General features: G+C 44.5%; 1 protein-coding gene across 3 annotated transcripts in view; it reads left to right on the top strand.

Moving 5' to 3' along the window:
* The window catches only part of PACRG (parkin coregulated), a 224,441-nt gene that overhangs the window by 87,436 nt on the left and 109,414 nt on the right, over positions 1-27,591 (top strand). For all 3 annotated transcript variants that reach the window (XM_064158241.1, XM_064158242.1, XM_064158243.1), the window contains one exon: positions 27,022-27,193. In XM_064158241.1, the coding sequence (XP_064014311.1) occupies positions 27,022-27,193 (172 nt within the window). The remainder of the gene's footprint in view (positions 1-27,021; positions 27,194-27,591) is intronic.

The following is a 27,591-nucleotide window of genomic DNA, read 5'->3' as shown; positions in this document are numbered from 1 at the left end:
TGATTAAAGATCAAGCACAGCAGTGCTGCTTTGGAACTTGGTCCATTGCAGCCTGTCTGACTCTGGTTTGTTTGTTTTCTAAGGTGATGGGTTTTTATTACTTTTATATCAGATTGCTAAGGAAGTGAGGTTCTAGGAGAAAAGAGCACAAGGGATTTCTTCATTGCATGATGTTATGAAGGGGTAATTAATTAATGCAGGTGATATTTTTCCAAAATTAATATTGTTTATTCATTTTATATTCAGAACTCTCTCCACCCCTGACCGCTAATTTTAATAATAATGGGTTCTTCACATGGTCATGGGAACTTTATACAGATAATAACATAGGAGCTAGAAACAACAAGCAAAAACATAAACACTAACTGAACTGGAAGAGAAAATTCTTGCCACCAAATGCCTCTTGCAGTCAACACACCATTACCCACTAGATGGACTCAAGGAGTGCCTTTCTGCTTATGGCAGAAGGCTATGGTGAATCACAAGAGGCTCTAAGCATTTACTCACAAAATATTATCTCCTGATTTGCAGAGCAGCTTTGACTTCAGACAGTACCCATCTGGGTTCTGTCCAGCTTGGGGTATTCCAAAATACTCTGCTATTCAGCTCCTGTTATTCTGTCCCTTAGCTTTTGTAGAGACCATGTGCATGTGTGTTTGCATGTGCACTGACGTGTTCCTGTGTGACCTGGGATAGATTGTTGTGCTAGTTTGAAGCAGGGGAGAATGGTTTGGTGAGAAGAACTAGATTACAGGCTGTGAAAGGAAAACAAGGGTGATGGCTGCTTCCCTCAGCGTCTCACTGAGAAGTATGGGAAGAAGGAAGGAAAACATTAGATAACACTCTCACCATTTTCTCTCACTCTGGCTGAGCTGCATCACACCCTCCACCCACCTTTGCTTCTTAACCTCTTGGCTGAACCTCAACTCTTCCTTGGGTCTGGGGTAAGGTTGAGAGGGGCGGGGGGAGGGTGCAGGGGTGGTTGAGAGCCCCTCCTGGGACTCAGGTTTCTGGGAGGGCAGTTGTGTTTCTGCATTACTTTTACCTTGTCTATTTCTGTCTATAACTGTATGTACTGTAACTATCTGCTTGTATATTGTGCTAGCTGTAAATAAATAGCTTCATTCATATTCCCAGAGCCTACTGAGTCTAGTCTGGGTGATTTCTAAAGTGTGTGGGGGTGAGGAACACCCAAATCATCACAATTGTATGGTCCTACTCTGGCAGGGAGGTTGGACTCGAGGCCCTCTTTGGGTCCCTTCCAACCTATGAAATCCTGTGATCCTGTGATCCTGTGAACATGATGTTTAGTTCATTTGGATTTTCTGTCCAATTTATTGATGTTACATATGTAGGCTACTTGACTGTGAATTAATACATCTATGGCAAACAAAGTGATAAATCTGATAAACCACAGGCATGACTGTGATTTATCAAGTTTTCCATGCAAAAAAAGTGTCCCATTTCTTCTTCTGGTTAATGAGAAAATGAAATAGCATTTCTACTGAATCTAGAAACTCTCTGAAACACAAAACTTGGAAGTACCAATTAAAAAAGCTTACTAAGTAAGTATATAAAGATACCTACTGTCTTGGGTTCAAATGCAGATTCCCAGAGACTCTAATAAATTTAGTAGACCCAGTGACAATTTATAGAATTTATAGAGTGCCCTCCCCTCTTCCCCCTCCTTTTCCCAAAAGACAGGGAGAGAGAGATAAAGGTAGGGACACCCAAATAACTCAATCTCACTCGATTTGGAAGTTAAAAAGGAAAAGTTTAACAATAACTTAGAAAAGGTATTGGAGGTAGGGAAGTTTACAAAGGATAAGGAAGGGAAAACAGCAAAATACAAGAAAGGGATGGATACAACCCGAGCAATGTGATGGTGTCTCTGCCTCGTGGCTGCCACGGGGTGTGCTGGTATGCAGTGTGAGTGTGTGTGTCCAGAGGGAGCCAAGGCAAAAGAGGATGAGGAGCAGGAAGTGCTCCTCTTTTATACCACAGGAAGTGGGGGGAGTGGGCTAACCATCACCTGGAGTGTGGCCCACCCCTGGGGAGGGGCCAAGACCCCTAGGGTCAGGTTCAGGGTTACTCCCCCAGGAGTGTTAACCCTATACACCTACCTAAAATGTATATCAATACTGTAGTTTACAGACAGTTACAATACAATGGGCTGACCTCCTCAGTGTGGTTTTTTCAAGGGCAGTTTACAGATCCAATGACCTGATCTCATTTCGTGTCATGAAAACTACATTATAAAAACCTGTTTGTTTCAAATTTAGTTTGCAACGCATTGGAAGGCACAGTCCATCTTTCACTGATAAATTGAATAGAAAAGACAAAGAACTGGGCAATGATCCTGTGAAATACACTCTGGCTGACTCCACTGCACGATACTGGGTTTTGTTGAACGCAATTCCTGAGATTTGCTGAGATAATAAAACAGAGTGCAAGCTACTCTTCAGCTGGTAGTTGTTCTATTTAAGTTCAATTTACTTTCCACAAGTTTGTCTTTGTCTTTGCACTTTTTATTGCTTTCAAGGAATCATGGAATGCAGTGGGTTGGAAGAAAATTTAAAAATCATCCAGAACTGCTACTTCCATGGTAAACTGTTGTTATTTATCTGAGTCTCTCTGGGAGCTTTTCCTTTCATATCATTTGCAGAAGAAATTCCTCTGGCCTGAAAAAGTTCTTCTATTGGATCACAGGCTCACAGGATGGTAGAGGTTGGAAGGGACCCAAGGAGACCATTGAGTCCAACCCCCCTGCCAGTGCAGGACAGTACTATTTAACACAGATCCCAGAGGAACACTTCCAGACAGGCCTTGAAGGTCTCCAGAGGAGAGCCCAGAACCTCTCTGGGGAGCCTTTTCCAGTGCTCTGGGACCCTTACAGTAAAATAGTTCCCCCTCGTGTTGAGGTGGAACCTCTTTTGCTGCAACTTACACCAAGATGCAGTATGATTCAAATTTGAAGCATTGCATAGATTGGTAGCATACTAAATAACCTAATAGAATCATGGAATCAAGCAGGTTAGAAGAGACCTCCAAGATCATCCAGCCCAACCTAGCACCCAGCCCTAGCCAATCAACCAGACCATGGCACAAAGTGCTTCATCCAGGCTTTTCCTGAACACCTCCAGGGACTTAGTAAACACAATCCTTATTTCTTATGGTAAGAAGTCTAATTTTGAGCTAAGAATGCAAGGTATAGCTTTGGCTTTTAAAAGAACTTGACTTGGAACTACTTTTAAGTTTTCTATACACATTCAGGAGATTGATATTAATATATATTGAAAATGTTATTGTATTATCTTCTGTTCACTGTCTACTCCTGTCTGTGTTAGGATTTTGTACTGGCAACTGCTACCATGGTAGATTAAAAAGAATGTTTTACTGATTTCTACAAAGAATAAAGGTATGACTGCAAAGTAGATTCACAAAATGTAAGAAGAGTTCTGGGATCTTTGGAAAAGAATTTCAATTTGTTTGCTTGTTTTTTAAAGTATTAAAGAGCATTATTGAGAAAAAAAAATGCATTAATGCAATATAAAGAAAGCTGTCTTGTTGAACAGTATCAATGCTGATATGGACATTGGATACACAGAAAAGAGAATATAAGATGAAATAGTTTGCATTATTTTATGCTTTCTAAATGTCTATGTGAAATAGCATAGAGTCATAGAATCATAGAATCAACCAGGCTGGAAGAGACCTCCAAGCTCATCCAGTCCAACCTAGCACCCAGCCCTAGACAATCAACCAGACCATGGCACTAAGTGCCTCAGCCAGGCTTTGCTTCAACACCTCCAGGCACGGTGACTCCACCACCTCCCTGGGCAGCCCATTCCAATGCCAATCACTCTCTCTGGCAAGAACTTCCTCCTAACATCCAGCCTAGTCCTCCTCTGGCACAACTTGAGACTGTGTCCCCCTGGACAAGCCAGGGCATCTTTAGGCTTAATTTAGCCTTCCACAACAGCAGATTTCACCAAAACTATTCCTTCCTTCAGGATACTTGTTCTGCATTGCTGGAATGAGCACAGTTTGGAAAAAGGTTTCCTTGAAAGAGCAAATAGATACTTACTAAAGCAAGCAGACCTATAGGGGGAAGGGTTGTTATGTTCAGTGTGTTAGGTGTTTAATCAACACTTGTGCCGTTTGAAGTGCCATGTATACCCAAGTAGATTTGTTATGGGTACCAAATTCAGGAAGATCTGTTGAATTATCTGATTCCTATGAGTGTGCTCAATTATCATAACAGTAATATTATATACAATAACTGTAGAAAGCTTCTGTTTGGGCTGGTCTGGCATTTTGCACAGAAATCCAAATGGCTGTAGCTAGGCAAATTATCACAGGTGAAGAAATCTATTACAAAGAAGCAAATGAGTAATATAAATAGTTACATTTCTGTTGTTTGTTGACAACTTATGATCTCCAAAAATCAGTGGAAGTCATGTGGATTTATTGACTGAAACTCATCAGAAGACTTCTTTCCAACTGTGAAATATCATTTTCAGTGACACCATCAATGTAACAGTTGTGTTCAATGACTCATTTCACAGACACCCATGTGAGATGCCACAAGAAACAGCAATCTCCTCCTAAAGCAGAGTTTATTTTTACCTTTTTGAGAGTAATATCATCTGATCAACTCAACATACTAGTCTGGAATGCTGCATATCCACCAACATTTTGTTCATATATGCTTTGATGTATTTAACATAATAATTACAGATTATGCAAGCAGACTTCTATTAATTTCTGGTTTTCAAATGTATTTGTGTTCTTCTCTCCACCTCAGTTTGTGTAAGTCATGCCAACCTCCACTTTTATGCTAAGAAACTAACAGGCTCATTAACTAACAGGTCTGGCCTTGAGCAGTGACAGAGCACTGTTAAGTATAAAGATTGCACAGTTCCTGTTAGGATTTTGTCAAGTATTTTAAATCATAAAATCAGCCAGGTTGGAAGAGACCTCCAAGATCATCCAGGCCAACCTAGCACCCAGCATTATCCAATTAACCAGACCATGGCACTAAGTGCCTCAGCCAGGCTTTGCTTCAACACCTCCAGGGACAGCAACTCCACCACCTCCCTGGGCAGCCCATTCCAATGCCAATCACTCTCTCTGCCAACAACTTCCTCCTAACATCCAGCCTAGACCTCCCCCAGCACAACTTGAGACTGTGTCCCCTTCTTCTGTCCCTGCATGCCTGGCAGAAGAGACCAACCCCACCTGGCTACAGCCTCCCTTCAGGTAGTTGTAGACAGCAATGAGCTCTGCCCTGAGCCTCCTCTGCTGCAGGCTGCACACCCCCAGCTCCCTCAGCCTCTCCTCTCAGGGCTGTGCTCCAGGCCCCTCACCAGCTTTGTCACCCTTCTCTGGACACATTCCAGCATCTCAACATCTTTCTTGAATTGAGGAGCCCAGAACTGGACACAGCACTCAAGGTGTGGCCTGAGCAGTGCTGAGTACCGGGGCAGAATAACCTCCCTTGTCCTGCTGGCTGCACTCTTCCTGATGCAGGCCAGGATGCTATTGGCTCTCTTATTTGCCTAGACTATAATGTTCATTTGTGATTCACAATGAGCAGCTACTCAAGTATTCACTGTATTCACAATTTAAAGGCAGCCACCTGGTTTTCTACATCAAAGCATTTAGCTGTACAGAAGTCATCTCCTCCACACTACTGTGCATTGGACGTAGAGTGTCTCCCACTCTGTTTTGGTTTAAAGTGTAGATATAGTTCATGCAGACAGCTATTAGTCATGCTGTAGGTTATCAGTTCTGAAAATCCTATGCTAATCCTGAGTTTTGACTTGTTTACAATAAGATTGATTTTCATAAGAGGAGGATTTTAAATTTTCCATGGTGGCCTAAGCAATTTGTTCCAAAGCCTAATCTTGATATTTCCAGGATCCTGGATGTTTTGTTTCTTGCTTCGTGCTTGAAACAAGGGCAACACCTTCACAGTGTTTGGTATCAGCCAGCAGATGGTGCAGTACTCCCTTGCGTGTGTTAGGCTCTGGCATGGTTTGGAACTGGTTCATTTAGCCCTGGACTTACCTGCAGTTTACCTCTGAGGACCCTTCAGTGTCATTGGGACTGCTTTGGTTTAACTATCCAGTTCTGCTGGCTCATCCATCAGAGCATTTTAGACTTCAGTACCTGCACAGAAATGTGCCCTGGAAAGGTCAGAAGGCTACTTTGCATCTCCTCTGATTGACATAAGAACCATTCTACGTCCTCCTGTTTGACTGGGAATCTTATGGTACTAGGTTCTGTTCCGGCAATGTCCAATAATCGTCTCCTGTCCTTTTTAATCAAATGAGCTATCATCTCTATCTGTGTCTCTACTGTTTTTTGTGGCTGCATGGCTGTAAACCACCATTCTAGAATGCACAACCACTCCCCGGTTCTGTTTTTGCACTGTGTGATGTCTCCAAAGATGCAGTGCATGCCCTTAATTATAGACAAGTCAATAGGCACACATGGGTCCACTCGTTCTACCCATCTGCTGGCGATCATATCACTGAGCTTCTGTATAGTCTCTCATTGTAAACTGGAGAGTTCAATTGTCCTGGCAGGATCCGTGCCTTGGAGCAGTAGCCGTAAAGGTTGTAAGTCATCATTTGTGAGCCCTATAATGGGTCGTAACCACTGCAGCTCCCCCATGTCCATAGTTAGCTGCAGCTTTTGGGGATGAATGAGATTCCTGGCTATCTGCCAGCCCAGACACTTCCATCATGCCTCCTTCTGGATTTTTTCTGGGGCAATTCGAAGGCCCACAGCGTGGAGTTCTATTGTGAATCATTGCAGATGAGCATTCAGGAAGGGCAATTAGGATATCATCCATGTCGTGATAAATGATGGCTATTTTCCACATCTCTCGAATAGGCCACAATGCAAATCGACATAGAGTTGGCACATGGTCGGGCTATTTTTCATTCCCTGGGGCAACACCACCCAATGGAAACGGCGTGCCAGTCCCTGTTTGTTAATGGAAGGCCGGGTGAAAGTGAAACGCTGACAGTCCGCAGGGTGGAATGGGCTGCCCGGGGAGGTGGTGGAGTCACCATCCCTGGGGCTGTTCAAGGCAGGATTGGACGTGGCACTTGGTGCCATGGTCTGGCCTTGAGCTTTGTGGTAAAGGGTTGGACTTGATGATCTGTGAGGTCTCTTCCAATCCTAATAATACTGTTAATGCTGTGAATGCTGTGAATACTGTGTGAACACTGTCTCAGACCATGACTGAAAAGTGTGAAGTAACTTCAGAGATATATTCCAGGACTCTTGGAGGCCATGGGACAAAGAATTTCTGGTGGTTGCCCTCTTACTCTCAGACAGTCCTTAGCTCCAAATCTGCTCTTGATCCATCCCCTTTCTTAGGCACACTTACAGGCATTAGAAATGTTTTACGTTTCCTGAGTGTTTTTCCTGACATTAGTGAAGATTCACACACTGTAGCCCTTCTTTCTCCAACTTGTTTCAGGAAGATATGATTGTGTAACTTCTTTATTGGTAAGATGCAACATTTCCTGGCCCAGATATTCAGCATGCATGGCAAATGTTTCAATGTATTACAGTACCTTTCAGGATTCTGGATGTTTATCTACAGATATTCACACATGGTCTTTCTGTGAGGAACCAAACAAGCCTATTGTGCTGGGGAATCAGAATCCCAAATAAATCATAGAATCATAGAATCAACCAGGTTGGAAGAGACCTCCAAGATCATCCAGGCCAACCTAGCACCCAGACCTAAACAATCAACCAGACCATGGCACTAAGTGCTTCATCCAGGCTTTGCTTCAACACCTCCAGGGATGGCAACTCCACCACCTCCCTGGGCAGCCCATTCCAATGCCAATCACTCTCTCTGACAACAACTTCCTCCTGACATCCAGCCTAGACCTCCCCCACCACAACTTGAGACTGCATCTCCTTGTTCTTTTGCTGCTTGCCTGGCAGAAGAGCCCAACCCCACCTGGCTCCAGCCTCCCTTCAGGGAGTTGTAGACAGCAAATGTACAGTAAATGTACCACTAAATCATTTAAGAAGTTGTGGGATGACTTTGAAGAGCTGTCAGTCAGTCAATCAATTATACAACACATGCCACCAGCCCCTTGCAGCTTTGAGGTGCTTCCTGAAAACCCTTTGATCATAACCATTAGTTAAGGCTTACCCAGTTTCCCCTTTAAGAGAACTTGCTAATTAGTACAGAGCTTGATCTTACTATGTGGGTCTGAAGAAGCCACAAGATAGGTCAGACACTTTTTATATATGCTTGACTTCACCTTGCTGGAAATATTTGGGTTTTTTTTTCCTAGTGTCTATAATCCATTTCAAGGAGCAAATAATTCAGATTGTAAAGAGCTCTGCACATCTTAAAACATTCCAGCTACAGGAGTAACTGTATCCCCCTTCAGGAAAAACAGGAGTCTGTATACATTTTACCAAATGTAACATTCCAAACAGCATTAAATAGTACTGTGATGATGCCTTTTTACACTAAGGACTATTAATACACCTGTGCTGTATGAAATGTGCTGGCTGCAAAGCAAACACTTTCTTGAACCCAGTTAAAATTTGGTTTGTTACTTAGTTACATTTGCTCTGCAGAAACACAGTTAGAAGTCCTGACTCAATAGGTCACCTTTACACATATTTTTAATTTAATTAAGCTTAATCAGTATGAAAGTTCATTCAGAACTCTTCTTCTCATGCTTTTAGGAAGTGGAATAATGTCCAGAAGTTTGCGCATCTTACTTAGATTTGTGATTTGATTTTTAAAACAGAATAGTTTAGTTCTGGCAAGAGATGTCAGTGCTTTGAGTTTTAAGTTGATGTTATTGTGCTGATTTCCTTTTAGAAGTAAATTCAGCGACTCTGCAGATGATACTGAGTTGCTTTGCCATAATTTATGTAACACAATTTATTGTGACAAATTGTTCTCTAATCTGAACCATACGATACATGAGTTAGATGTTTATACAGGCATTTAGAACACTGTAGATCTCAGCTTCTCTGTGTCCATTGGCTTAGTTGTGGAAGACATATAACAAAGATATATGTTATATGAACAACACTGTGGCCAGAAGGACAAGGGAGGTTATTCTGCTCCTGTACTCGGCACTGCTCAGGCCACACCTTGAGTGCTGTGTCCAGTTCTGGGCTCCTCAATTCAAGAGAGATGTTGAGGTGCTGGAAGGTGTGCAGAGAAGGGCAACAAAGCTGGTGAGGAGCCTGGAGCACAGCCCTGTGAGGAGAGGCTGAGGGAGCTGGGGGTGTGCAGGCTGGAGAAGAGGAGGCTCAGGGCTGACCTCATTGCTGTCTACAACTACTTGCATGGAGGCTGTAGCCAGGTGGGGTTGGTCTCTTCTGCCAGGCATGCAGGGACAGAACAAGGGGACACAGTCTCAAGTTGTGCTGGGGGAGGTCTATGCTGGATGTTAGGAGGAAGTTGTTGTCAGAGAGAGTGATTGGCATTGGAATGGGCTGCCCAGGGAGGTGGTGGTCCCTGGAGGTTTTCAGGAAGAGACTGGCTGAGGCACTTAGTGCCATGGTCTAGTTGATTGGATAGGGCTGGACTGGATGATCTTGGTTGACTAAGTTGGACTGGATGAGCTTGGAGGTCTCTTCCAACCTGGTTAATTCTTTGATTCTATGGTTCTTAGTGTGGCAAGCTTAAATTAATCCACAATTGGGTAAAATTGCCCACCAAGCTTCTATGAGGAGTATTTCTCTTTATGAGAGCTCAGATAACCCTGTTCAGTGAGCAGAAGCTTTTGTTTGGTTACAGTGAAGTCTTCCTAATTAGGCCAATGTGGCACACTGCAGTCCCAATATGGCATGAACAGAACCAGAATGAGTCATTGGAGTATGAACTGACCTGTGGCAAACATCTTCCTGCTGCAATACTCTGCTCAGGGAGAATGTACAAGGTAGGACCAAGTCCACTGACTGAGGTGAGACCAAGTCTTGCAGGAGTACCTCTGGATGTAGAGGCAGAAGACTGTTGTCACTGCTCACACTGTCTTCCCAAATAAGCCTAATTTTTTATATGAACTTAATGAACTTCTCCTTTGAAGCTCTTGGAGAAGATTGTGTTGGTGGAGTCCATTAAAAAAAATACTTTTATCAAGTTTGCTCATCTGGTGTTGTATGTATTACTGTAATCTTCTTACAAAATGGTGTTCTGCTGGTCAAGGATTTTTATGGCTTCCAGAAGATTCAAGATGTAGCAGTTAGAAAAGAGAATTACTAACACTCAGTTTTAAAAACTGTTCATTTTTGTTCATGGCTTTTAAAAATATTTCTTCAAGAAAGTCTCCTCAAGAGAAAGTAATCTCTTGTAATACTGCCTATGTTGTTGACCTCTGCTCAAGGCTGGACCTCATACAATTCAGCCCAAACTGAAATCATAACCATCCTTCTTATCTGATTGAAGAGCTGCCAGCATGATTTGGCCTTAATATTAGTCAAGGCAGTTAGAACAGAACAGAATAGAATAGGAATAGAATAGAATAGAATAGAATAGAATAGAATAGAATAGAATAGGAGTAGAACAGAACAGAACAGAATAGAGTAGAACAGAACAGAACCAACCAGGTTGGAAGAGACCTCCAAGATCATCTGGTCCAACCTATCACCCTGCCCTGTCCAGTCAACCAGACCATGGCACTAAGTGCCTCATCCAGTCTTTTCTTGAACACCTCCAGGCACAGCGACTCCACCACCTCCCTGGGCAGCCCATTCCAATGCCAATCACTCTCTCTGCCAACAACTTCCTCCTAACATCCAGCCTAGACCTCCCCCAGTGGAGGTTATCAAAAGCTACAGTGTTAAAAGTTGCAGAAGTGATGTGCAGTTTTTCCTTTACACACTGGTAAATCATTCCAGCCAATGTCAATTCTTATCAGTAGCCCATAATTTCTATCATTCAGAGTAATACTTCTAATTTGAAAGTGTTGTGGCCTGTGATAACATACCAAGCAGCACCACTTCTCCTACTCCCCAGGGCGATGCACCATTAGCCTTCTTGCTTATTCTACAGTAACCAGCTTTTAATTCATGAAAGGACTTCATTTTGCCTCCTGTGGCTACTAACTTAATGATCTCCTGAAAGGAACTCTCTTGAAAGCTTTTTGAAATCTTAATTCAATATCTACCCAGCCAGATATCCTTTACCTATTACTTTTCTCCTCTTAAAACTGTGGCTCAGATTGCTTTCACCAATCTGAATCTGCAGAGTGCAGTCTACAGATTTCTGCAGTGTGTCTAGCAAGTTTGTTTTATAACAGGGAGGGACATGTAGCATTTAGCATTTGTTAATGCTTTAGTTTAGCCAGCTTCTGACTTCTTGCTAAACTTTGTGAGACAACCAGATAAGTCACTGGGCTTTCTCCATAAGAAGTTTCTGATTGTATTTCTGATAAGCATAGATGCTTGTTTAAAAATCAACCTAAAAGCTAGGCTGTTATCATTGAGTTATTCAAGTACTGTCTGAGATCAGTAAGGTTAACTGTATGATAAGAAATGAATGAATGAGTAAACTGTGGACTCTGCCTTCCTTTGTGCTTTGCACAGTTTTCCTTGCTTAAAGCTATCAACAAATATGCAGTTACATCTTGGCACATTAATAAAATATGAGGGAATAGTTTATTGCAGTGTTGGTGGTACAGGAATAAGACCTAAAACCTGAAGATTTTAACTGGTTTATGATATGTACTTTTTTTTTTGGGCTGTGATAATGCTCAGAAATCCCACAACAGTACATCTCTGGAGTTTGTGAACACATCTGTAGCATGTCTATTCCTGGAGGGAACCATCAGTAGCACCTTTACTTTGCTCAGAGTAAAGGATCATAGAATCATAGAATCAACCAGGTTGGAAGAGACCTCCAAGATCACCCAGTCAAACCTAGCACCCAGCCCTATCCACCCATCTAGACAATGGCACTAAGTGCCTCAGCCAGGCTTTGCTTCAACACCTCCAGGCACAGCAACTCCACCACCTCCCTGGGCAGCCCATTCCAATGCCAATCACTCTCTCTGCCAACAACTTCCTCCTGACATCCAGCCTAGACCTGCCCTGGCACAACTCGAAACTGTGTCCCCTTGTTCTGTTGCTGCTTGCCTGGGAGAAGAGCCTCCTGAAGGGAAGCTGTAGCAGGTGGGGGTTGGTCTCTCTCTAGAACAAAATAAATCTGCAGATAACTGTGTTTACCTTTTCTCCCAGACTCTTTCTCATGTGTGCCTTCATCCCAGTGTCCCTGTTTATCTCATTCTCCAGTTTGTGTTATTTTTATTAAAGCCAAAGACTTTCAAGTTGATTTGACAGACAGCTTTGCATGAATAATTGGCAGAGAAAAAGGAAATTAATGCCAAAACCCAAAAAAAGCAATTTCTTGTCCACTAGCTTTCCAAAAGGCGATATAATCAGTTGGCAGTCTCTCCTGATTCACCTTCAAAACTCATTTCTTACAAATAATGCAAGAGCATCACATTTCATCTAATGCAAACATTATTTGAGGAAAAAAGTCAGTTTTCTGTTAATTTTATACTGACATAACTGCATGGTATGAGTTTTGTTGGGATGGATGAACTGGTCCCTTCTGAAAGAGTTGGGGCTGTGCAGGCTGGAGCAGAGGAGGCTCCCAGGTGACCTTCTTGTGGCCTTCCAGGATCTGAAGGGGGCTACAAAAAAGCTGGGGAATGTCAAGGTCTGGAGGAGCAGAGATGAACAGTATCTCTGTCCCGAGAAGCTAGACCTGTTCTTATGGATTCTGTGTTGTGAAATTAAGGTGCAAACGAGACCAGACATCACCATGAAACTGTTTATTAAAGGATAAGGTTGGGCAAAACAGAGGGAGGGAGGGGAGAAGGGGGAGGGAGAGAAAGAAAGAGATCGATGGAGAAGAGAAGAAGGAGCAGGGAAGGAAAAAAGCCATGATCATATTACCCTCAGTCACAGATGGAGGGGAGAGAGAGAGAGAGACGGGTGCGTGGCCCAGGGGTGATCTGCTGTGGAGTTTGTCAGTTTCTTCAGGTGCTGTGCAGCTCTGGGGGTCTGGTGGTGGTCTGCCCTCGGTGGTCCGGTGGAGATGCCACCCTTTGGCAGGCATTTCTCCTGCCTTTTTATACAGTTCTCTGCTCAGTGCCCAGCTGCAGCTCCCCAGGGCATCTTCCTGTGCATTCTCATGCATTTGCAGGGGTCCGGTGCCACCGGGGAGAGGGTCTCTGCCCCCTCCCTGGCTGCACCTGTCCACACCCTGAATGTACAGAAACCTTTTCCCTTGGGGGTAGCTGAGATAAGATGTAGGCCTCCTGGGCATTCCAGCCAGGCTGAGCTCCAGGAGTTTCGAAGGTGTTGCCTGTTGATTTGCATCCCTGAGCTTTGGGCCAAGCCCCGAGTCTGAGTCCCAGAAGTTAACAGAGGCAATCTTTGTCTGTGTTGATTGGAGAGAGATGATGCAATCTTTGTCTGTGTTGATGAACCAGAGAGAGGATTTAGACTCTCACAGAGAGACTTTTAGTCTGTCAGGGAGTGGCAGGACTTGGGGGGATGGAGCAAAGCTGGAGGTGGAGAGATTCAGATTGGATGTGAGGAGGAAGTTGTTGAGCAGGAGAGTGGTGAGAGCCTGGACTGGGTTGCCCAGGGAGGTGGTTGAGGCCCCATGGCTGGAGGTGTTTAAGGCCAGGCTGGATGAGGCTGTGGGCAGCCTGCTCTAGGGTAGGGTGTCCCTGGGCATGACGGGGGTTGGAACTAGATGATGTTGTCTCTTCCAACCCTGACTGATTCTATGATTCTATTCTTCCCCCAAATAGTTTAAAATTAAATTAGAACTTCACAAAGTAAATAAATACCTGAAGGGGCATTGTAGCCAGGTGGGGGGTGGCCTCTTCTCCCAGGCAACCAGCAATAGAACAAGGGGACACAGTCTCAAGTTGTGCCAGGGTAGGTATAGGCTGGATGTTAGGAAGAAGTTCTTCACAGAGAGAGTGATTGGCATTGGAATGGGCTGCCCAGGGAGGTGGTGGAGGCACCGTCCCTGGGGGTGTTCAAGAAAAGCCTGGCTGAGGCACTTAGTGCCATGGTCTAGTTGACTGGCTAGGGCTGGGTGCTATGTTGGACTGGATGATCTTGAAGGTCTCTTCCAACCTGGTTGATTCTGTGATTCTATGATTCTATGAAGCCTTCCCCAAAGGTAGTGAGAGAGTCTTGCAGTAACCTCATTGTCTTTCCTTCGAGCTCTGTCCTGGACATGGGGGTGATCATAGAATCATAGAATCATAGAATCAACCAGGTTGGAAGAGACCTCCAAGATCATCCAGCCCAACCTAGCACCCAGCCCTAGCCAATCAACCAGACCATGGCACTAAGTGCCTCAGCCAGGCTTTGCTTGAAGACCCCCAGGGACGGTGCCTCCACCACCTCCCTGGCAGCCCATTCCAATGCCAATCACTCTCTCTGTGAAGAACTTCTTCCTAATATCCAGCCTAGACCTCCCCTGGCACAACTTGAGACTGTGTCCCCTTGTGATCACTTTCTCGCGAGCCTCCTTGCTTTGGCTGTTGCTGGGGCAGTGTTATCCTCTCTGCTTTCTTTTCTCAGAGAAAGGATGAGCACTGGTGTGCCTAATGAAGCCAAATCTAAAGTTTCTTCTTCACAGCGACAATCCTTTGTGCGTTCTGTGGTGAAGAACAGATTCTGACTGCTGCCTGAGTGTAGCTGTGGGGGATTTCTCAGATACTGCCCCGGAGGTTGAATCTTAGTCAACCCCAGGGCTATGGACTCCTAAGGAGTCATTAATTCCCATTCACTGCTTGAAGCAGGTGTATGTAATACATACAGCACTGCGTTGTGCCCAGGCAGCCAAGAAAGCCAGTGGCATCCTGGCTTGTATGAGAAACACTGTGGCTAGCAGGAACAGGAAGGTGATCATCCCCCTGGGCTCGGCACTGCTGGGGCTCCATCTTGAGTAGTGTGCTCAATTTTGGGCCTCTCACTGCAAGAGGGACTCTGAGGTTCTGGAGCATGTTCAGAGAAGGGCAACAGGGCTCATGAAGTGCCTGAAGCATATGACCTGTAAGGAGTGGATGAGGGTGCTGGGATTGTTTGGTCTGGAGAAGAGGAGGCTGTGGGGAGACCTCATTGCTCTCTATGACTACCTGAAGGGAGGTTGGAGCAAGGAGAGGGTCAGCTTCTTCTCCTTGATAGCAAGTGACAGGGAATGGAGCAAGGAGAGGGTCAGCCTCTTCTCCTTGATAGCAAGTGACAGGGAATGGAGCAGGGAGAGGGGCAGCCTCTTCTCCTTGATGGCAAGTGACAGGGAATGGAGCAGGGAGAGGGGCAGCCTCTTCTCCTTGATGGCAAGTGACAGGGAATGGAGCAGGGAGAGGGTCAGCCTCTTCTCCTTGATAGCAAGTGACAGGGAATGGAGCAGGGAGAGGGGCAGCCTCTTCTCCTTGATAGCAAGTGACAGGGAATGGAGCAGGGAGAGGGTCAGCCTCTTCTTCTTGATGGCAAGTGACAGGGAATGGAGCAGGGAGAGGGTCAGCCTCTTCTCCTTGATAGCAAGTGACAGGGAATGGAGCAGGGAGAGGGTCAGCCTCTTCTCCTTGATGGCAAGTGACAGGGAATGGAGCAGGGAGAGGGACAGGCTCTTCTCCTTGATAGCAAGTGACAGGGAATGGAGCAGGGAGAGGGCCAGGCTCTTCTTGATGGCAAGTGACAGGGAATGGAGCAAGGAGGGGGCCAGGCTCTTCTTGATGGCAAGTGACAGGGAATGGAGCAAGGAGAGGGCCAGGCTCTTCTTGATAGCAAGTGACAGGGAATGGAGCAAGGAGAGGGCCAGGCTCTTCTTGATGGCAAGTGACAGGGAATGGAGCAGGGAGAGGGCCAGGCTCTTCTCCTTGATAGCAAGTGACAGGGAATGGATCAGGGAGAGGGCCAGGCTCTTCCTGATGGCAAGTGACAGGGAATGGAGCAAGGAGAGGGCCAGGCTCTTCTTGATAGCAAGTGACAGGGAATGGAGCAAGGAGAGGGCCAGGCTCTTCTTGATGGCAAGTGACAGGGAATGGAGCAGGGAGAGGGCCAGGCTCTTCTCCTTGATAGCAAGTGACAGGGAATGGAGCAGGGAGAGGGCCAGGCTCTTCCTGATGGCAAGTGACAGGGAATGGATCAGGGAGAGGGCCAGGCTCTTCCTGATGGCAAGTGACAGGGAATGGAGCAGGGAGAGGGCCAGGCTCTTCTTGATGGCAAGTGACAGGGAATGGAGCAGGGAGAGGGCCAGGCTCTTCTCCTTGATAGCAAGTGACAGGGAATGGAGCAAGGAGATGGTCAGGCTCTTCCTGATGGCAAGTGACAGGGAATGGAGCAAGGAGAGGGCCAGGCTCTTCTTGATTGCAAATGACAGGGAATGGAGCAAGGAGATGGTCAGGCTCTTCTTGATGGCAAGTGACAGGGAATGGAGCAAGGAGAGGGCCAGGCTCTTCTTGATGGCAAGTGACAGGGAATGGAGCAAGGAGAGGGCCAGGCTCTTCTTGATGGCAAGTGACAGGGAATGGAGCAAGGAGAGGGCCAGGCTCTTCTTGATGGCAAATGACAGGGAATGGAGCAAGGAGAGGGCCAGGCTCTTCTTGATGGCAAGTGACAGGGAATGGAGCAAGGAGAGGGCCAGGCTCTTCTTGATGACAAATGACAGGGAATGGAGCAAGGAGAGGGCCAGGCTCTTCTTGATGGCAAATGACAGGGAATGGTTTCAAGCTGCATCATGTTGGTGGCTCCTAATGACTAGTTAGTCTGATCAACTCTTTTTCATGTTTTACTGTACCACACCAGTTAACTTCTGTACTGTGGCAGGAATCTTTGCTATTAGTCTGTCACTTGAGCAGTGCATGCCATTGTGAGGCCTCTGTCTCATAATGCAGGCAGGTTTTGTTACCCTGGTTTTTGTTGTGTGGAATACTGACTCACTTCTGTATTGGCAATATCTGCCTGATCTGCAGTATCAGACCTAAATTGAGGCAGTACATTTAAAAAAGGTTTATGAAAGTGCAAGAATAGGATCTCCCTCCTCCCACTAGAAATGTTCTAGGTTATCTTCTGGAAGGCATAGCTCAGAGGCTGTCAGAGACTCATACAGCTAGTTGAGAATCTATTTCTTAGAAGTAAATTCTCAGGTTGCATTTTTAGGAAGAGATTTCAGAGTTTTGCCTTCTCTCTAGCCAGGCAAGGGTTTGCACAAATTTGTATCTTTGTGCTAGTTTGAAGCAGGGTAGAATGTTTTGGTAAGAAAAAGTAGATCATAGGCTGTGAAAGGAAAATGATGGTGATGTCTGCTCCCCTCACAGTCTCGCTGAGATACAAGGGAACAAGAAAGAAAAACACTAGATAACACTTTTGCCATTTTGCGGCACTCTCTGGCTGGGCTCTGGCTGAGCTGCAGCTCCTAACCTCACTGCCACTCACCTTTGCTTCTTAACCTCTTGGCTGAACCTCCATTCTTCCCTAGGACTGGGGTAAGGTTGAGGGGCAGGGGGAAGGTGCAGGGGTAGTTGGGAGCCCCTCCTGGGGACTCAGGTTTCTGGGAGGGCAGTTGTGTTTCTGTATCACTTTTACCTTGTCTATTTCTGTCTATAACTGTATGTACTGTAAATATCTGCTTGCACATTGTGCTAGCAGCTGTAAATAAATAGCTGCATTTATATTCCCAGAGCTGACTGAGTCTAGCTGGGTACTTCTAAAAGTGGGGGGGGGGCAGGGAACACCCAAACCATCACAATCTTCCTTCCCCTTTCCCCCATTTCCCATGTAATCACTGATCCTTTAGTTATGTAGCATATAATCTGATCTTGTTGTTCACTATTAATTTTCCTTACCTCAGCAACTGTAGTAGGATTAAATTGGCACCTTCAGATGTGGCATCTGAAAAGGAAATGGTTTGGTTATCATATGCAGGACCATCACCACTGCTAGCAGCAATTGTTCTGCAAATATCTGTGGAGTATGTCTGCTGTAATGACATCAATTTGAGTAATTGATTTTCAATAACATTATAGAGGTCTTGATCATATCCAGTTCTAGCCATTGTTGCTTACAGCAGATTATAAATGGACTGATTTTTTCCATATTGTCATATAATTCTGATCAAGCCATTTCTGTTTCAGTCACACTTCTCAATCATAAGCAGCAAACATGAGACAAAAGTAAATGGATGCATTTTATTGTGAGTGTTTCCCCATAATTTGAGAAGATTCCACATGGATGAAGCAGCAGTGTCAGCTCAGAGAAAGCGGTGAAAAAATGAGGGAGAAAGGCAAATGAGGCAATTAATCTGCAGGGACTGCTGCTTTTTGAAGCTATATATAGAAGGAACCTCACTGAGCAGGCAGGAATAATAGCTAAGAGATAGTTGTCAGTGGTATGCCCCTAAGATGAGAAACAGAAAAGTTTAGAACCACATTTACTTTACAGTGTGCATCAGGAATGGTGTGGTCAGCAGGAGCAGGGAGGTCATTCTGCCCCTGTACTCTGCACTGGTCAGACCACACCTCGAGTACTGCGTTCAGTTCTGGGCCCCCCAGGTTAGGAGGGACATTGAGATGCTTGAGCGTGTCCAGAGAAGGGCAACGAGGCTGGGGAGAGGCCTTGAGCACAGCCCTACGAGGAGAGGCTGAGGGAGCTGGGATTGGTTAGCCTGGAGAAGAGGAGGCTCAGGGGTGACCTTATTGCTGTCTACAACTACCTGAAGGGAGGTTGTGGCCAGGAGGAGGTTGCTCTCTTCTCTCAGGTGGCCAGCTCCAGAACAAGAGGACACAGCCTCAGGCTGTGCCAGGGGAGATTTAGGCTGGAGGTGAGGAGAAAGTTCTTCCCTGAGAGAGTCATTGGACACTGGAATGGGCTGCCCGGGGAGGTGGTGGAGTCGTCGTCCCTGGGGCTGTTCAAGGCAAGGTTGGATGTGGCACTTGGTGCCATGGTCTAGCCTTGGGCACTGTGGTAAAGGGTTGGACTTGATGATCTGTGAGGTCTCTTCCAACCTTGGTGATACTGTGATACTGTGATACTGTGATAGTTGGGAACCTCTTCATATCGTACTTAAATATGTCTGTGTCTCAACTTTAGTTAAAAGAACAATGTGACATCAAGATGTAGAGATTCCTGTGGGAAATTGAATTGTGTCTTGCTTACATGCAATGCAATAGAAAAGCATTTCTCTTGTAGCTAACAGGCAGGTCCCATGGAATGCAGTGAATTCAAATGGGTTATCTATGCAACATTGATGTATTTGGGGATTTTTTAATGTGAAGCTATGTTTCAGAAATTAATTCATAGAATCAGTCAGGGTTGGAAGGGACAACAAGGGTCAGCCAGTTCTAACTCCCCTGCCATGGGCAGGGACACCCTACCCTAGAGCAGGCTGCCCACAGCCTCAGCCAGCCTGGCCTTAAACACCTCCAGGGATAGGGTCTCAACCACCTCCCTGGGCAGCCCAGTCCAGGTTCTCACCACTCTCATGCTCAAAAACTTCCTCCTCACAGGCAGTCTGAATCTCCCCACCTCCAGCTTTGCTCCATCCCCCCATGTCCTGTCATTCTCTCATAGCCTAAAAAGTCCCTCCCCAGCTTTTTTGTAGGCCTCCTTCAGATGCTGGAAGGCCACAAGAAGGTCACCTGGGAGCCTCCTTTGCTCCAGCCTGCACAGCCCCAACTCTTTCAGTCTGTCCTTACAGCAGAGCTGCTGCAGCCTCTGAGCATCCTCCTGGCCCTGCTCTGGACACGCTCCAGCATCTCCACATCCCTCTTGTAATAGGTGCTCCAGAACTAGATGTGTACTGTACCACTCCAAAAACATTACTTACTATTACTTATTTTAATTTATGCATGGGAGACAATTATTTTCTATTGATATTTTACTTCTTGTGGGAAGGTAAATGTCTGGAGACTGTGTTTAAAGGCTCTAAATTAAGTTGGACTAAGTTAAAAGATTTCTGTTGGGTTATTTTTCTGGTGTCTTCCATGTCACTATCTGTTTAAGTCTGAATATCTTTCATTTATTTTATGGTACATATTTTATCATTTCATGGAAGGATACAAAATATAGTTACCACTTCACTCTTTTTTACACAATTATTACAAAAGTAATAATTTAGACTAAAACTCTTCCAACATGGAATATCTGTAGTGTGAGCCTTTGCAGTATATGTTGAAAGCTAATATATAACAAAATAAGAGGAGAGGTGTAGCCAGTGGGTGGAGAGAGGTGATTCTCCTCCTCAGCTGTGCTCTAGTGAAATCCCACCTGCAGTACTGCATCCAGTTCTGAAGCACCCATTACAAGAGGGATGTGGAGATGCTGGAGTGTGTCCAGAGAAGGGCCATGAGGATGCTCAGAGGACTGGAGCAGCTCTGCTGTGTGGACTGAAAGAGTTGGGGCTGCTCAGTCTGGAGAAGAAGAGGCTGCAAGGTGACCTACTTGTGGCCTTTCAGTATCTGAAGAGGGCCTACAAAAAAAGGCCTGCTCTAGGGTAGGGTGTCCCTGCTCATGGCAGGGGGGTTGGAATTAGATGACCCGTGTGGTCCCTTCCAGCCTTGACTGATTCTATGATTCTAAGTGCAACAACAGGATTGAGATTTGAACCATAAGTACCATAAGTAAAATTACCATATTAAAAACTTGATCTAAACAAGTCTAGAAGATACTATTGAAGATGAAAATTAGCATTCCATTGGGACAAATATACTAACAGCAAGTAATTAAAATCTGAATTGCACACACTTCATCTTGACTCTGGGTAGAGGATATTGTGAGAAAAAAAAAGAACCTTGCAGGAAAGTTGAAAGGAGTCTTGGAAGAAAAGTCAGAAAGGAAGTTCAAAGCTGAGACTATTCAATAATGTTTCTGCTTTTCTCTTTCCATTAACCTAGAAAACAGAGATGAAATGAGTATAGAGTGGAAAGGGGATCTTAAAAGGAGCTATTATTTTATCAAAGAACCCTTACAGAATCTTTACAGTGCTTACAAAAATGCTTCTTTGTCCTTACCAAAACAACAATTCCAGATTTTCTTTTAGTATGCCTAATTTGAATGCTTTAGATAAGGACATTAAATGAGTACATAAACAGCTAGATGTAGTATTTCTAGAAGATCAAAATTAATTTCCAGATAATCATATAAAAAACATAGTGTTATGTGATCAGTTGTGTGAAGTGAGATGGGAAAATTAGCTTGTTTATATATCTTATGTCAGTTCTGTTTGGGTGGCTTACTTGCTCCTCTCCCTCCCAGCTACCTGAAGCATCCTTATTTGATTCAAACATTTGCTTATGAATAAAGATGTAGTGTTTCAGGTGTGGAAAGGAAGAGGCAAGATTTGGGTAACAGGTTGGATGTGATGATCTCAAAGGGCTTTTCCAGATACCTTCTGTGATACCTTCTAGAACTCAGATTTGCCTAACAGGTTACCAGATTCTGTGATACCTTCTAGAACTCAGATTTGCCTAACAGGTTACCAGATTCTGTGATACCTTCTAGAACTCAGATTTGCCTAACAGGTTACCAGATTCTGTGATACCTTCTAGAACTCAGATTTGCCTAACAGGTTACCAGAAAGAAAGTCCAGTGACATCCTTATTGGCAAATCTCTGTACTTTTAAGTCTTCTCAAACTAATTGCTTTCTTAATCTAGCAGGCAGATCAGCCACACATTTACTGCTTACCACCTAGACACTTTGCATGGGTGTTCATTAGCTCATACTGAGATTTCTCTCTCAATATGAACTGCTTCACAGGAACAGATTTTCTGCTGGACAAATGAACTGTGATACTGTCATTAGTATTCTTCCATCTTGTGCATTTGTTATGCATGTGGATAAAACAGCAGTCAGAAATGGTGCATTGTTTCCTTTCCACCTAGCTTGTTGTATACATAAGCAGCATGGAAGTGTCACAAACCAGGAGATTTTACTGATTTTAATGCAGTTGGTTTTGTTGCATGATCATATTTGATAGTAATATGTCAATTGTTTGACAAGAGTTCTGAAAGTCTTCAGAGAAGAAGAATCCACAGCATCTCTGGGCAGCCTATTCCAGTGCTCTGTCACCATCACATTAAAGAATTGTCTTCTGAGTTGAGGTGGAGCCTCCTGTGTCCTAGCTTGTACTTGTTGTTCCTTGTGTTGTTACGGGGCACCACCATAAAGAGACTATTACCTTCATCTCGACACCCACCTCTTTCTAGATGTGGATAAGATCCCCCATCAGCCTTCTCTTCTCAAGACCAAATAGCCCCAGTTCTCTTAGTCTTTCTTCACAGAGAGATGTTCAAGTCCTATAATCATCCTCGTAGCCCTTTATTGGGCTCTCTGCAGAAGATCCCTGTCTCTCTTGAATCTTGGAGTGCAAAAATGGATACAGTACTCCAAGTGTGGTCTCACCAGGCCAGAGTAGAGAAGGAGGAGAACTTCCCTAGACCTGCTGGACAGAAAATTTGGGTTCTGACAACTTATAAACCACTAATGCAGGAGTGCACCATAATTATTGTCAGATATGGATGAGTTGTGCCAAAAAAAATGAGCTTTAATTAGCATTCTTTGTGGGTGGATGTGAAAAACAAGAATTCTGTGGGCTTAAAACAAAATGCCCCACATTTTTTCTCTGAATAGCTGAGTTATAGCCAGTTTTAAGATCTGAATAGTAAACACAGAAGGACAAGGTTTCACATCATAGAATGTAGGACAAAATATTTCTGGCTTCCATATTGTGGGAGTTATAATAGAGCACAAAACACTAAGTCAAAATTGGCTGTGTGCTTGGACAGCTGACACTTTGAGAAATGGATTAGAAATCAGAGCCCTTTTCAGAGCTGTGCAAACTGCTGCTGGCTTTGGAACTAACTGTGTCAGGAGCAGTGTGGGCAGCAGGACAAGGGAGGTTATTCTGCCCCGGTACTCAGTACCGGTCAGACCACACCTTGAGTGCTGTGTCCAGTTCTGGGCTCCTCAATTCAAGAGAGATGTTGAGATACTGGAAGGTGTCCAGAGAATGGTGATGAAGCTGGTGAGGGGCCTGGAGCACAGCCCTGTGAGGAGAGGCTGAGTGAGCTGGGGATGTTTAGTCTGGAGAAAAGGAGGCTCGGGGCAAACCTCATTGCTGTCTACAACTACCTAAAGGGAAGCTGTAGCCAGGTGGGTTTGGGCTCTTCTGCTAGGAAACCAGCAACAGAACAAGGGGGGACAGTCTCAAGTTGTGCCAAGGGAGGTCTAGGCTGGATGTTAGGAGGAAGGGTTGAGGCCCTTAGTGCCATGGTCTGCTTGACTGGCTAGGGCTGGGTGCTCAGTTGGACTGGATGATCTTGGAGGTCTCTTCCAACCTGGTTGATGCTATGATTCTATGATTCTGTTCTCAATGACTTTGGGGGAACATTTCTTCTAGCATCTCACACCTGTTTTCCCTAGCATGCCATCCTCAAGAAATACAAACCTCATCAATTTAAGAATTAAAATGTCTTCTGATTCTTATTTTGTAAAGGTCTTCACACCTGGTTGCTTGATATAGTAATTGTTTAACTTTCTCATTAATTGCCCCGTGGATATTGACCTTAAATGCATCTGATAAAGGCATTTGTCCTTGTGAAACAAAGAACCAATGAGCAAAAATTACAGACAGATAATCATACATACTGTTGTGAAAATAGGAAATGTGGGTTGAACTTGTGATTTCTTCTACATGTTTCACTGTGGGGACTTCTCTCATTCGTACAGGTGCGTAGGTATTACACAATCGCTCCTTTTAGTCTCCCATAAGAGATTAACAGTCAGTGCATGTAAAACTATGTAAGTATGTAATTGGCACTCTATCTGCCAATAGTGAGATGTTCATAGCAAATGGAAAGGACTTACTTTCAAGTACATGTTCCAATTAATTTTCATTTATCATGGATGAATCGGGTTCAACATGAAAGACTGAAGCAGCTGATTTTATCAGTAGCTAAAATGTGCAAGACCAGAATCCAGATCTGCTCAGAGTCAAGTAAGGACAAAAACGAATCATAGTTGTAGACAGAGAATGTATGTCATAGAATCATAGAATCAACCAGGTTGGAAGAGACCTCCAAGATCATCCAGGCCAACCTAGCACCCAGACCTAAACAATCAACCAGACCATGGCACTAAGTGCCTCAGCCAGGCTTGGCTTCAACACCTCCAGGGACAGCGACTCCACCACCTCCGTGGGCAGCCCATTCCAATGCCAATCACTCTCTCTGCCAACAACTTCCTCCTAACATCCAGCCTAGACCTCCCCTGCCTCCCTTCAGGTAGTTGTAGACAGCAATGAGGTCAGCCCTGAGCCTCCTCTCCTCCAGGCTGCACACCTCCAGCTCCCTCAGCCTCTCCTCACAGGGCTGTGCTCCAGGACCCTCACCAGCTTCATCTCCCTTCTCTGGTCACCGTCCAGCACCTCAACATCTCTCTTGAATTGAGGAGCCCAGAACTAGACACAGCTCTCAAGGTGTGGCCTGACCAGTGCTGAGTACAGGTGCAGAAGAACCTCTCTTGTCCCACTGCCATTGGCTCTCTTGGCCAGCCGGGCACACTGTTGACTCATGTTCAGCTGCTCTCTACCAGTACACCCAGGTCCCTTTCTGCCTGGCTGTTCTCCAGCCACTCAGTCCCCAGCCTGTAGTGCTGCTTGAGGTTGTTGTGGCCAAAGTGTAGAACCCTGCACTTGGCCTTGTTCAGTCTCATCCCAGTGACCTCTGCACACCCATCCAGCTTGTCAGCATCCCTCTGCAGGTCTCTGCTACCCTCCAAGAGATCCACAGCTGTTCCTAGCTTGGTGTCATCTGCAAACTTACTGATGCTGGACTCAATCTCCTCGTCCAGATTATCAATAGAGATATTGAACAGGGCTGGGCCCAGCAGTGATCCTTGGGGCACACCACTAGTGACTGGATGCCAACTGGATGTGGCACCATTCACCACTCCTCTCTGGGCCCTTTCTGCTGCTTGCTGTCTATAGGATTTACCTAGGACCTGTAAAGTTCCAATTCAGTTCTTGACTGCTTTATTTCAGATTTTTCTTCCACCATTCAAGTGAGCATATGTCGATGGACCCCAAAGCAAGGACTGAGTATTGATTTGCTTGACCTGACAAATGCTTTTTAGGATATTCACCACAGTCTATGTAACAAAGAAAATTAGCTGTGAAGAAGGAAGCATCTATCAAATTCAAAATGCAGTTTCACTGGAAAAACAGCATAGCAGCTACACAATGGTTTAAAGACAGAAACAGATGTCTGAAGGGATGGAATGATCTCCAAGTGATTCTGAGGACTGTATTCTGTTCAGAGAAAGTGCTTTGCTTTTGAGTCACATCTGAGCTGTGTTCAGAGCTTTGACAGGCTGAAAGTGAAGAACTCCTTGTTCTCTCTGGCTATCCTGGGTGCAAGCAACAGCAGAGTGCTGATGAGCAGAAGGAAAAGGGAAGGAAACTAAATAGAGTGTGAATTCTCTCACAAAGGCTGTGACTTGAGAATGTTAATGTAGGTTATATTTTAGGGATGGAGGGAGATTCCTGTTAAAAATAGCTACATAATGTCTCTACTTTTTTCACAGTAGAGAGTCATTGAATTTCCTTTAGCATTCTGCTCCTGAAATTAGGTCAGTATTCTAGAAAGTCAATGGTTCTGTACAAATATTGTGTGTTTGTGCCATGCTGAACATTTCTTGCTTACAGGAGTCTTTCTCTTACTTGTTCTTTAGAGTCCTCGAGTGAAGATGTAAAGACTAAATTATTTCTCAAACTAATAGAATGTTAGATGCTAATTAAGCAATAAAATACAGCTAAATTAGCATAATAATTTAATTAAATTATTTAATTTTAATTAAATAATAAAATAAGCTCAATTAGCAAAAGTTGCTAATTAAGCAATAAAACACAGCAGTCTGGAGATTACTGAAACCATAGAATCATAGAATCAGTCAGATTGGAAGAGAGCTCCAAGATCATCCAGGCCAACCTAGCACCCAGCTCTAGCCAGTCAACCAGACCATGGCACTAAGTGCCCCAGCCAGGCTTGGCTTCAACACCTCCAGGTACAGCTACTCCACCACCTCCCTGGGCAGCCCATTCCAATGCCAATCACTCTCTCTGCCAACAACTTCCTCCTAACATCCAGCCTAGACCTCCCCTGGCACAACTTGAGACTGTGTCCCCTTGTTCTGTTGCTGCTTGCCTGGCTGAAGAGACCAACCCCACCTCACTACAGCCAGTGAGTAAATTTTGAGCTACAGAGCCAGAAGTTTTATGCCTTCAGTCACTTCATACATGTAGTGATGCAAAAGAACAAACTGTCTGGTTAGTGGTTTTGTTATTACAATGTAGAATCATAGAATCAGCCAGGGTTGGAAGGGACCACAAGAAGCATCTAGTTCCAACCCCCCTGCCGTGCCCAGGGACACTCTATCCTAGATCAGCCTGGCCAGAGACTTGTCCAGCCTGGATGAGAGTCATTGAATTTCCTTTAGTGTTCTGCTCCTGAAATGAATAGAAAATGAAATTAGGTCAGATTCTAGAAAGTCAATGATTCAGTGCAAATATTGGTATTTGTGCCATGCTGAACATTTCTTGGTTACAGGAGTCTTTCTCTTATTTGTTCTTTCGAGGCTTCAAGTGAAGATGCAAAGACTTAACCTAATAGAATGCTATTGTTAAAATGGCTTGTTTGATTCCTATGGGAAACTGACAAAGATATATGAGCAAGAATGTTGGAATCTGATACTGACTTAAAAATTAAAATCTATGGGAGTGTATTAATTTTCATCCTTTTATTTGTGTTTGATGTTCCTGGATTTCAGTATCTGGCCATAAATCATTTTTGAGACTCAATGCTATTCTGCAGGGTAACAAAATGAATTGTTATTTACTAGACTTGTCTAGAGGGTGTGAATTACTGCTCACCCTGTATTACTATTGAAAACTGACGTTTGCTTATTTGTCATTTGTTTTCAGGTAGAGATTGAAAAGCTGGACTATCATTACTACCTACCTTTGTTTTTTGATGGGCTTTGTGAAATGACATTTCCATATGAGTTTTTTGCTCGTCAAGGAATCCATGACATGCTGGAACACGGTGGAAACAAGATCCTTCCTGTCATTCCTCAGCTCATTATCCCAATAAAAAGTAGGTGTACACATGAGGGGGAAAAATCCCTCAAATTGCTTTTGTAACCTGTAGGTTTCTGACAAGGTGCTAATTAAGCAATAAAACACAGCAGTCTGGAGATTATTGAAATGTGAGTAGGTTATAAGGTACGGGGCCAGAAGCCTTATGCCTTCAGTCACCTCACACATGTAGTGATGCCAAAGAACAGACTCTCTGGTTAGTGGGTTTGTTATTACAAGGTCACTCTTGGTCTTTGGAAATAGATTCATAGAATCAGTCAGGGTTGGAAGGGACAACAAGGATCATCTAGTTCCAACTCCCCTGTCATGCCCAGGGACACCCTACCCTAAAGCAGGCTGCCCACAGCCACATCCAGCCTGGCCTTAAACACCTCCAGGGACGGGGCCTCAACCACC

This window comes from Pogoniulus pusillus, chromosome 18 (genome assembly GCF_015220805.1).
Source record: "Pogoniulus pusillus isolate bPogPus1 chromosome 18, bPogPus1.pri, whole genome shotgun sequence".
In the NCBI taxonomy this organism is placed as follows: Eukaryota; Metazoa; Chordata; class Aves; order Piciformes; family Lybiidae; genus Pogoniulus; species Pogoniulus pusillus.
Note: the sequence above shows the minus strand (reverse complement) of the source record. Positions and strands in the feature narration are given on the sequence as shown.